This window comes from Pseudophryne corroboree, chromosome 7, assembly GCF_028390025.1.
Source record: "Pseudophryne corroboree isolate aPseCor3 chromosome 7, aPseCor3.hap2, whole genome shotgun sequence".
NCBI classification, from domain to species: Eukaryota; Metazoa; Chordata; class Amphibia; order Anura; family Myobatrachidae; genus Pseudophryne; species Pseudophryne corroboree.
The window spans coordinates 504,794,670-504,806,624 of record NC_086450.1 but is presented as its reverse complement, the minus strand read 5'-3'; the positions used below and the strand labels follow the sequence as shown (position 1 = coordinate 504,806,624).

At 50.0% G+C, this 11,955-nt stretch overlaps 1 protein-coding gene across 1 annotated transcript in view; it reads left to right on the top strand.

Moving 5' to 3' along the window:
• Positions 1-1,304: 1,304 nt before the first annotated feature.
• LOC134944443 (E3 ubiquitin/ISG15 ligase TRIM25-like) overlaps positions 1,305-11,955 on the top strand; it is a 62,518-nt gene continuing 51,867 nt past the window's right edge. The window contains exon 1 of the mRNA XM_063933019.1: positions 1,305-1,377. Within this exon, the coding sequence (XP_063789089.1) occupies positions 1,346-1,377 (32 nt within the window). The 5' untranslated portion in view covers positions 1,305-1,345. The remainder of the gene's footprint in view (positions 1,378-11,955) is intronic.

Genomic DNA, 11,955 nt, shown 5'->3' with positions numbered 1-11,955 from the left:
GATGAATACACCGTATTACTCAGACTCTCCAATCTTATAACAGTAGTACAAGCCAAGCAAAAAGTCCAATTGTATTATACTGGAAACATATGAAGAAATGTCACTTCACACGGCTATTGGAAACAGCAGAAATAAAAGTGAGTTTTCCTGCAAACTTTGTATCAGAAGATCAAAGAACTTTTCTAAAGAATATAACTATGACAACATCTCAGAGAATGAAATCAAACACAGTACATTATAAATAACATTACATTTACATCATCCATAAGTGTCACTTTGTGCAGATGTCTTTAACCTTAACGAAATGATTTAGCGGCCAATAACCTTAAACACGGTTTTAAGATTGGATTCTTTTTAGAATCCTGCTTTTACCTTTAGGTTTAGCATATATGTATCCACTGCACTCGCCATTCCCAGGGGGGGGGGGGGGAGGGGGTGCACTCACGTACCCCCATACTTGCCTACCTGACCCTCTCCATGAGGGAGAAAATGCTCTGTTCCTGGACTTTCCTGGTAATGTAGGATTGCCATCACCTGTGGTGAAACACCTTTCTTATCAATTACCTAGCTCACCACAGGTCCAGGAACAGAGCATTTTCTCCCTCATGGAGAGGGTCAGGTAGGCAAGTATGCGTACCCCCCACCCCTAGGGTGCAATGGGCTGTGACCACCAAACTCATTTGTTTATTCAGATGTATACTAAAGCAGTGGTTCTCAAACTCGGTCCTCAGGACCCCACACAGTGCATGTTTTGCAGGTAACCCAGCAGGTGCACAGGTGTATTAATTACTCACTGACACATTTTAAAAAGGTCCACAGGTGGAGGTAATTATTTCACTTGTGATTCTGTGAGGAGACCTGCAAAACATGCACTGTGTGGGGTCCTGAGGACCGAGTTTGAGAACCTGTGTACTAAAGCATACCTCCCAACATGACCCTCTCCAGGAGGGACACAATGCTCTGCTCCTGGACTTCCCTCTTAATTTATGATTGCCATCACCTGTGCTGAAACACCTTTCTTATCCAATTCACTTGTTCAGCACAGGTGATGGAAATCATACATTAAGAGGGACAGACCATTTTGTCCCTCCTGGAGAGGGTCATATTGGGAGGTATGTATATGTATATTTGAGTTTGGTGGTCACAGCCCACTGCACCCCAACCTAGAGGTGGGGAGTACGTGAGTGCACAACTCCCCTCCCCTGGGAATGGCGAGTGCAGTGGATCCTCGTGTTTGTATAAAAGGGTTAATTTTTAATTGGCTCATTTGTGACCATATCGCTCTCTCATGCACCCCTAAGCTCATTTACCTTTAACCTGGGTCAGCTACTATTTAGGGGTGTTGATGACCGTCTCACTTGGAAAGCCAGTAGTCAGGTGAGCGTTAAACCAGGTAAGCACACTTGTGTAGTTGTGTTGGTGACTGTCTTACCTTTTAAAAACCATAAGTGTGGCAGGTAAGCTTTAAACTAGATAAGCACATTTTCCCCTATGAGACAGCAGTTGCCAGGTTTCTATAAAATCTATGTGAATGTTTGTGATAGAGTAGGACTTGCTGTGAAATGGGGTCCCGTGGAGTGGGCTGTAAGCTTACATGCATTGTACAATTCATAAACCAAAACCCCATTGTTTATTCAGATGTATTGTATACTAAAGCATTAAGGTGAATGAAGCTGCTTAGGAGAGAGCAGGGTTTTGTCTGTCTGTCTGTCTGTCTGTCCCATCAGCCACAACATTTCAGTGTATTATTATTTTTTTCCTAATGTTGCATTTTGCAGCCAGATAAAATCCAGCGCAACACGTGAAACGGTCCATTCAGTGTATATCTAACTACACATATTTTAGTCACCTGTATATGTCTTGGTTTCTTGGATGGATTACCTCACTCATTGCACCCAAGGTGGTTGCATCACCTAGTACACCCACTGGTGAGATGTAAAATACTTGGAACTAAGGGCCTAATACAGCATGAGTTGCCGCATGCCGGATCCTTCTCTCCCCCCCCCCCCCCCCCCCTCAATAAAATGTGAGCGCTTCGGTATTTAGTGAATCACTCACATCTTTAGGGTAGCCCCCTACCTGCCTTCCGCCATATTTTGGGTCGCAGCTGCTGCTGGTGACACCATGCGGCCGTCGTGGCCGCACCGCAAATGGTCTGGACACGCCTTTGTTGTCCAGACCACATCACCCGAACGCCGCATCAACGTCCACAAAACGCCGTAATGGCAACCCATCCATCACTGACCGGGGGGGCCAAATAGTCCACAATCTAATTGCAGACACATCAGACCTAAGGTTGACCCCTGGCAGACGATCAGTGCCCTTTTCTCATACGTCCTAGAGGATGCTGGGGAGTCCAAAAGGACCATGGGGTATAGACGGGATCCGCAGAAGACATGGGCACTTTAAGATTTCAAATGGGTGTGAACTGGCTCCTCCCTCTATACCCCTCCTCCAGACCTCAGTTAGATTCTGTGCCCAGAGAGACTGGACACACAACAGGGGAGCTCTCCTGAGTTTCTCTGGAAAAGACTTTGTTAGGTTTATTATTTTCAGGGAGCACTGCTGGCTACAGGCTCCCTGCATCGTGGGACTGAGGGGATAGAAGCAGACCTACTTCTGTGAGTTCAAAGGCTCTGCTTCTTAGGCTACTGGACACCATTAGCTCCAGAGGGTCTGATGACTTGGTATAGCCTAGCTGCTCGTTCCCGGAGCCGCGCCGTCCCCCTCCCCCCTCACAGAACCAAAAGAAATAAGCCGGGTGAGTAACCGAAATACAGAAGACTTCAGTCTCAGAGGTACCGCGCAGCGTGCCATTGCTCCCACACACAAGTGGCACCACATGGGCGCAGGGGGGGGCACCCTGGGCAGCAATAAAACCTCAATTTCAGTCTGGCAAAAGTGATATACAGTGCATAGGCACTGTATACAGACCCCCGCCAGTATAAAAAATAGCGGGGCATAAGCACGCCATTAAGGGGGCGGGGCCTGGGCGGGGCCTGGTCCTCCCAGCTCTAATCAGCACCATTTTCTCTTCACAGTGAGCTGCAGAGACGCTGGTCCTGGCCTCCTACACTTCTGTCACAAGTAACAGGGTGCTAAACGGGGGGCAGGGCCGACTCCAGGCATGTTCCAATAGAGCGGCCGCGCAGGGCGCCACCCTTAATGGGCGTCGCATGCTTGCGCCACCATAATGGAACCTGGCTGGAGCAAGCACCTGCAGCAACACATCAGCGTCTACTGGTACTGTGGGGGCATAGCACTACCCACTCCCTCCTTACAGCAGGTACTGTGGGGGCATTTCTGGCACTGTGGGGTAATTTATGGATCTGGCACTGTGGGGGCATTTATGGATCTGGCACTGTGGGGGCATTTATCGATCTGGCACTGTGGGGGCATTTATCGATCTGGAACTGTGGGGGCATTTATGTATCTGGCACTGCTGTGGGGCATATCATGTAGTGTTCCCGTGTCTCAGTGCTCTGCCTGGCGCAAAGTGTTTAATGTGCTCTGCCTGTCGCAGTGTGTATAGGAGGTTCTATCTGGTGCAATGTGTACTAGCTGCACTACTGTGTGGTGTAATGCGAATTGCCACTATTATGTGGCCACGCCCCTTCCCCATGAAGCGCGTCTGTGATTTAGCACGTGGGAAGGGAAGCTCCAAGCATTACAGTATGTACATAATTTTGACCTAACTTAAAAATGCCCTCCCGAATGAAAATTGTGCCCTCCCCGTGATCAGCAACCGGCCCTAAAAAAATCCTAGAGTGAACACTATCATGTGTAGCTGGCACTGCTGGGGGGCATGTCATGTGTAGCTGGCACTGCTGTAGACATTATGTGTAAGGCTGCTAATTGTGTGTGTGTGTGTGTGTGTGTGTGGAGGGGATGTGAAAATATATTTTTTTATAGTTTGAGAATATGAAGTTGAGGCCGCGCCCACTTTCTCTGAGGCCGCGCCCACTTTCTCTGAGGCCGCGCCCACTTTCTCTGAGGCCGCGCCCACTTTCTCTGAAGACCACACCTCACTTTTCTGAGAGGGGGTGCTTTGAAATTTTCTTGCTAAGGGTACTAGTGGGCCTGGAGCCGGCCCTGGGGGGGGGGGGGGGGGGGGCACAGCAAATTTGGTGTTGAATTATTATATATAAAAAGCGCTGGCAGGTCTGGGAAAATATAGAGATATATATATATATATATATATATATATATATATATATATTTATATTTATATTTCAGACCGGGATAGGCGCTGGGTGTGAGCTGGCAAACTCCCTCTGTGTTTCCCTAACAGGCCTTATTGTGGGTCTGTCCCCTATAGCCCAGTGCGATAGTGGTGTCGGTTCGAATGTGTCGACATGTCTGGGGCTGAAGGCTCTTCCCAGGAGGAGGCTGGAGTGGGGACAGAACAGAGTGGGGGAGTGAATCTGTCAGCACCGCCGACTGCTGATTGGGTAAATATGTTGAGTGCCTTGAATGCCAATGTGGTTTATTGAATAAGATTGGATAAATCTGAGGCTCAGAACCAAACATGGAGGCAATCCCATGGAAGATGCTTTATCCCAAACGCAGGCTCCCTCAGGGTCACAGAAATGGCCGTTTACCCAAATAGCAGACACAGATACCAACACGGATTCGGATTCCAGTGTCGACTATAGTGATGCCAGGTTGAATCCTAAACTGGCTAAGAGCATTCAGTACATGATTGTGGCAATAAAGGAGGTGTTACATATCACGGAAGACCCTGCTGTTCCTGAGACAAGGGTCTGTATGTCTAAAAAAACCTGAGGTAACGTTTCCTCCCTCTCATGAACTGAACACTTTTTGAAAAGGCTTGGGAAATTCCTGACAAAGTTGCTGATTCCCAAGAGAATTATTATGTCATACCCGTTCCCCTCTGAGGATAGGAAAAAGTGTGAGTCAACCCCCAATGTGGACAAGGCTCTAGCACGGCTGTCCAAGAAGGTGGCGCTTCCGTCTCCTAACATGGTGGCCCTAAAGGATCCTGCGGATCGTAAGCAGGAAACTACTTTGAAATCATCTGACTTGGACACCCTGGATAGGGATAGAGTTCTTTTGACACTGTCATATCAGGGACGCTGCAGTCTATCTAAAGGAGGCTGCGAGAGATATTGGCCTCTTGGGATCAAGGGCCAATGCCATGGCAATCTCTGCTAGGAGCAGAGGCGTAACTAGGGTTTTCGGAGCCCAGGGCAAGATGGAAAATGGCGCCCCCCCCCTTTGAAAAAAAAAAAAGACAAAAAGAAGCATGTGCGCGCGCCGAAGGCGCGCGTGGCCAAAAAATGGGCGTGGTCACACACCAGAAGGGGTGTGGCTACGCTCCAGAAGGGGTGTGGCCACTGAAAATGGCCGACGGTGCCGGATACATTGCCCCACTCGGTGCCGGATACATTGCCCCACTCGGTGCCGGATACATTGCCCCACTCGGTGCCGGATACATTGCCCCACTCGGTGCCGGATACAATGCCCCACTCGGTGCCGGATACAATGCCCCACTCGGTGCCTGTTACATGCCCCACAGTGCCAGGCCCCCCGTGCCGCCGCCGGACCCCCGTCACTATCTTAGTCCTGGTGACTACGGATGCTGGGGAGCAGTCACACAGAGGGAAAATTTCCAGGGAAAATGGGCTTGCCAAGAAGCTTGTCTGCACATAAACATTCTGGAAGTAAGAGCCATGTACAATGGCCTTCTACAAGCGGAACATCTTCTTCGCGGTCTGCCCGTCCTGATTCAGTCGGACAACATAACAGCAGTGGCATAAATAAACCGCCAGGGTGGAACAAAGAGCAGAGCGGCGATGGCGGAGGCCACAAAACTTCTCCGCTGGGCGGAAAAACATGCAAGCGGTCTTCATTCCGGGCGCGGACAACTGGGAAGCAGATTTTCTCAGCAGACACTATCTCCATCCAGGAGAGTGGGGTCATCATCAAGAGGTCTTTGCAGAAGTGACAAGTCATTGGGGAATTCCTCAAATAGACATGATGGCATCCTGCCTCAACAAGAAGCTTCAGAGATTGTTCCAGGTCAGGGACCCTCAAGCCAGTGCAGTGGATGCCCTGGTGACACTGTGGGTGTTTCAGTCGGTATATGTGTTCCCTCCACTTCCACTCATTCCAAAGTTGATAAGGATCATAAGAAGAACAAGAGTTCAGGCGATACACATTGTTCCAGATTGGCCACGGAGGCCCTGGTATCCGGATCTTCAGGAATTACTCATAGGAGATCCCTGGCCTCTTCCTGTAAGAGAGGACCTGTTACAGCAAGGGCCGTGCGTGTTCCAAGACTTACCGTGGTTGTGTTTGATGGAGTGGCGGTTGAACGCCAAATCCTAGCTCGAAAGGGTATTCCCGGTGAAGTAATCCCCACTCTACGTAAAGTTAGAAAGGAAGTAACGGGGAAGCATTATCACTGTATTTGGAGAAAATATGTGGCTTGGTGTGAATCCAAGAAGGCTCCTACGGAAGAATTTCAGCTGGGTCGTCTTCTCCATTTTTTTGCAAGCAGGTGTGGATGCGGGCCATAGGCTCCATTAAAGTGCAGATTTCGGCTTTATCGATTTTCTTTCAAAAATAATTGGCCGCCCTTCCAGAGGTTCAGACTTTCGTGAAAGGAGTGCTGCACATACAACCTCCATTTATGCCCCCAGTGGCATCATGGGACCTTAACGTGGTGTTGCAGTTTCTTATGTCCAACTGGTTTGAACCTTTACGAAAGGTTGAGTTAAAATTTCTCACTTGGAAAGCGGTCATGCTTTTGGCCTTGGCATCCGCAAGGCGGGTGTCGAAATTAGCGGCTTTGTCTCACAAGAGCCCCTATTTGATCTTCCATGTGGATAGAGCGGAATTGAGAACTCGTCAACAATTTCTGCCAAAAGGTGGTTTCTTCATTTCACATGAACCAACCTGTTGTGGTGCCTGTGGCTACTGAAGCCTTGGCTGAGTCAAAGTCTCTCGATGTAGTCAGAGCTTTGAAAATTTATGTAGCCAGAATGGCTCATATTAGGAAGACAGAGGCTCTGTTTATCCTATATGCTCCCAACAAAATTGGGGCTCCTGCTTCTAAGCAGACTATTGCACGCTGGATCTGTAATACGATTCGGCATGCTCATTCTACGGCTGGATTGCCGTTACCGTAGTCGGTGAAGGCCTATTCTACCATGAAGGTGGGCTCATCTTGGGTGGCTGCCAGAGGAATCTCGGCAGTTCAACTTTGCCGAGCAGCTACTTGGTCGGGTTCAAACACTTTTTTGCTAAGTTCTACAAGTTTGATACCCTGGCTGATGAGGACCTCATGTTTGCTCAGTCAGTGCTGCAGAGTCGTCCGCACTCTCCCGCCCGGTCTGGAGCTTTGGTATAAACCCCATGGTCCTTTTGGAGTCCCCAGCATCCTTTAGGACATGAGAAAATAGGACTTTAATACCTACCGGTAAATCCTTTTCTCTTAGTCCGTAGAGGATGCTGGGCGCCCGTCCCATTGCGGAATCTATCTACAGTACTTGTTGATAGTTATTGCTTTGGTTACACAAAGGTTGTTGTGTTTTGGTTATGTTCAGCCTGTTGCTGTTTTTGGTTCATGCTGTTAACTGGTATTTTCTTAAAAGCCATGTTTGTACGGTGTGTTGTGGTGTGAGCTGGTATGTATCTCACCCTTGGTTAACAAAAATCCTTTCCTCGAAATGTCCGTCTCCCTGGGCACAGTTCCTATAACTGAGGTCTGGAGGAGGGGCATAGAGGGAGGAGCCAGTTCACACCCATTTAAAGTCTTAAAGTGCCCATGTCTTCTGCGGATCTCGTCTATGCCCCATGGTCCTTTGGGAGTCCCCAGCATCCTCTACGGACTAAGAGAAAAAGATTTACTGGTAGGCATTAAAATCCTATATTTTTTTTTTATTGAAGCGCTGCGTGTGATGTCATGCAGCCGCCCCAAAATGGTCCCAACCCGCCCCCGTTTGCCTCGCCCCACAACACTGCATCACCACACCGCAAACACCCACCCCTGTCAATCACATTACAGTCGCATCCATCGGGGATGCAACCACAAAGTGTATGAACACACAGCCGCTGTGCGACCACTGCAGATGCGCACTTTGCTGCCGCTGGCAAACTGCGCAATGCAAGAGCAGTGTGGCCTGAGTGACCCTCCTAAGTTCATTATGTACACTATGGACCGTAATCTGCATACGTTGCAGTTTGGTAAAGTAGCAAAACAGCAACTGCTTGCGATCGCATGGTGGGGGACAGCGATGCGATCGGAATTCAATTGCATTGCTGAATAAGGGAAGCCCCCTGCCAGTGCAGCCTGGCTGCAAAGGCAGTCGGACTGCCACCATTTTCCTCATTGCAGCGTCAGAAATGGGGGCGGGTGAGGAGCGATTCAGTGACAAACGAGATAGCTTAGGTTGTTCAGTTTATGCACGGACAGGCGCGTTGTGGCACGACAACATGCACAGCATGCAATACATATCTTCACCACTAGGTGGCTAACGCTCCACTAATCCAGTACTGTAGAGCGAGTAGCGGCAGATTGATCTACAAGCTCTAGCAAATGGTCAGTGACTGCTGTAATGTTACTGTATGATGTACACACAGACCAATGGTCAGACGGAGAGAGTCAATAAAAAATAAAAATAAACCAATAAATCCATCAATAAAAATAGTTTATACAGATGCAAACAAACGTGTTAAACCAATGGTCCATTGCCTTGTTACTGTATGTGAGCGTCCAAGTCCCACATACAAATCAATATATAAAATAGTTTATACCGGAGGTTCTCAAACTCGGTCCTCAGGGGCCCACACAGTGCATATTTTGCAGGTCTCCTCACAGAATCGCAAATGAAATTAGCTCCACCTGTGGACCTTTTTAAAATGTGTCGGTGAGTAATTAATACACCTGTGCACCTGCTGGGTTACCTGCAAAACATGCACTGTGTGGGCCCCCGAGGACCGAGTTTGAGAACCTCTGGTTTATACAGATGCAAACAAACGTGTTAAAGCAATGTTCCATTGCTGTGCTACTGTATGTAAGCGTCCAAGTCCCGTAGACAAACCAATATATATAAAAATAGTGTATACAGATGCAACTATCGTGCTAAAGCAATACTGTAGTTCATTGACGTTGACAAATCAATCAATAAAAGTAGTGTATACAGTTGCAACTAATGTGTTAAAGCAATACTGTAGTTTATTGACGTTCGAGATACTGTGCTGTATGTGAGCGTCCAAGTCCCATAGCTACTGTATAAGCAAAACCAATGAGAAGGGATCACTGCTTACATTTACACATGAGCTTGTGTATCTGTTATGAGGAGTCGTGGCAGAGCGGTGAAGTGTCACTCCAGTCAGCTCCCCCATGTGTCACTCCTGACAGCACCCTACTGTGTCACTCCAGTCAGCTCCCCACAACTCATGCCTTTGTAGCAGCCCCTTATGTGTCCTCTGTTTGCCAGTAGTTACTGTATCTCACCTCTAGTATCTGGCTCCCTCAGTTCTCAGTGCCTGTATTGCTTCTGCATGTCTGGCTGGAGTGCAGCGGTTTCTGGATCTGTTGTGTCACGTGATTTCAAGTGCTAGGAGCCACATTTGAATAAAGAGAGAGCCACATGCGGCTCAAGAGCCACTGGTTGGCCACCGCTGCTGTAGATGGTATCTAGTACAGGACAGGCTGTATCAAACAGATTTGAAATAATAAAAATAAGTGTTCAGGAAAAGGTTAAACATATCATAATAAATACACAAACGTAACCGAACCAGTAGGAGACACAACTGAACTTTCTAAGCACACATTCTCCCACCTCATGATAAGGCTCCTGTCTCCTCTTCCTGGTCCAGCACACTGATTGAGTGCTCGGATCACACCACACACACACACACACACACACACACACCTTGATAGAAGAAGCTGCTACTACTGGGCATATGCAGCAGCTCTGCTCTGTCCCTCCCTCTGTCCTATGGGGGTAATTCAGATCTGATCGCTCGCTAGCGTTTTTTGCAGCGCTGTGATCAGGTCAGAACTGTGCATGCATATGCACCGTAATGCGCAGGCGGGTCGCACGGGTACAAAGCGGTTCGATGCTGTGTGATGGCTTTTACGAAGAATCCATTTGCACAGCCGATCACAAGGAGATTGACAGGAAGAGGGCGTTTGTGGGTGGCAACTGACCGTTTTCAGGGAGTGGTTGGAAAAATGCAGGCGTGTCCAAGCGTTTGCAGGGCGGATGTCTGACGTCAATTCCAGTCCCGAACAGGCTGAAGTGATCGCAGTGGCTGAGTAAGTCCAGAGCTACTCAGAAACTGCACAAAGTATTTTTGTAGCGCTCGGCTACACATGCATTTCCACACTTGGAAAGCGAAAATACACTCCCCTATGGGCGGCGACTATCTGATCGCAGCACTACAAAAAGTAGCTAGCGAGCGATCAGGTCTGAATTAGGCCCAATGTTTTTGATGCTTATAAAGCAACTTTGAGTCCTGCTGGAGAAAAGCGCTTTTTTAAATATTATTATTATTATTATTATTATTATTATTATTATTAAGCCAGGAAGTTGGGACACCGTGACAAACACCCCACCTCTCCCTCTAACCATAACACATGCAACTTCTCCTCCTCCCTATAACACACTGCTGTTGCTCCTCCTCCCCCCAAACACACACCTCTGCTCCTCCTCCTCCTCCCCCCCCCCCCCCCCCAACACACACCTCTGCTCCTCCTCCTCCCCCCAACACACACCTCTGCTCCTCCTCCTCCCCCCCAACACACACCTCTGCTCCTCCTCCCCCCAACACACACCTCTGCTCCTCCTCCCCCCCCAACACACACCTCTGCTCCTCCTCCCCCCCCAACACACACCTCTGCTCCTCCTCCCCCCCCAACACACACCTCTGTTCCTCCTCCTCCCCCCCCCCCCCCCCCAACACACACCTCTGTTCCTCCTCCTCCCCCCCAACACACACCTCTGTTCCTCCTCCTCCCCAACACACACCTCTGCTCCTCCTCCCCCCCCCAACACACACCTCTGTTCCTCCTCCTCCCCAACACACACCTCTGCTCCTCCTCCCCCCCCCAACACACACCTCTGCTCCTCCTCCCCCCCCCAACACACACCTCTGCTCCTCCTCCCCCCCAACACACACCTCTGTTCCTCCTCCCCCCCCAACACACACCTCTGTTCCTCCTCCCCCCCCAACACACACCTCTGTTCCTCCTCCCCCCCCAACACACACCTCTGTTCCTCCTCCTCCTCCCCCCAACACACACCTCTGTTCCTCCTCCCCCCCCAACACACACCTCTGTTCCTCCTCCCCCCCCAACACACACCTCTGTTCCTCCTCCCCCCCCAACACACACCTCTGTTCCTCCTCCCCCCCCAACACACACCTCTGTTCCTCCTCCCCCCCCAACACACACCTCTGTTCCTCCTCCTCCCCCCAACACACACCTCTGTTCCTCCTCTCCCCCCCCCCAACACACACCTCTGTTCCTCCCCCCCCCAACACACACCTCTGTTCCTCCTCTCCCCCCCAACACACACCTCTGTTCCTCCTCCCCCCCCCCAACACACACCTCTGTTCCTCCTCCTCCCCCCAACACACACCTCTGTTCCTCCTCCTCCCCCCCAACACACACCTCTGTTCCTCCTCCTCCCCAACACACACCTCTGCTCCTCCTCCCCCCCCAACACACACCTCTGTTCCTCCTCCCCCCCCCAACACACACCTCTGTCTCCTCCTCCCCCCAACACACACCTCTGTTCCTCCTCCCCCCCCAACACACACCTCTGTTCCTCCTCCTCCCCCCCAACACACACCTCTGTTCCTCCTCCTCCCCCCAACACACACCTCTGTTCCTCCTCCTCCTCCCCCCCCCCCCCAACACACACCTCTGTTCCTCCTCCTCCCCCCCCAACACACACCTCTGTTCCTCCTCCTCCCCAA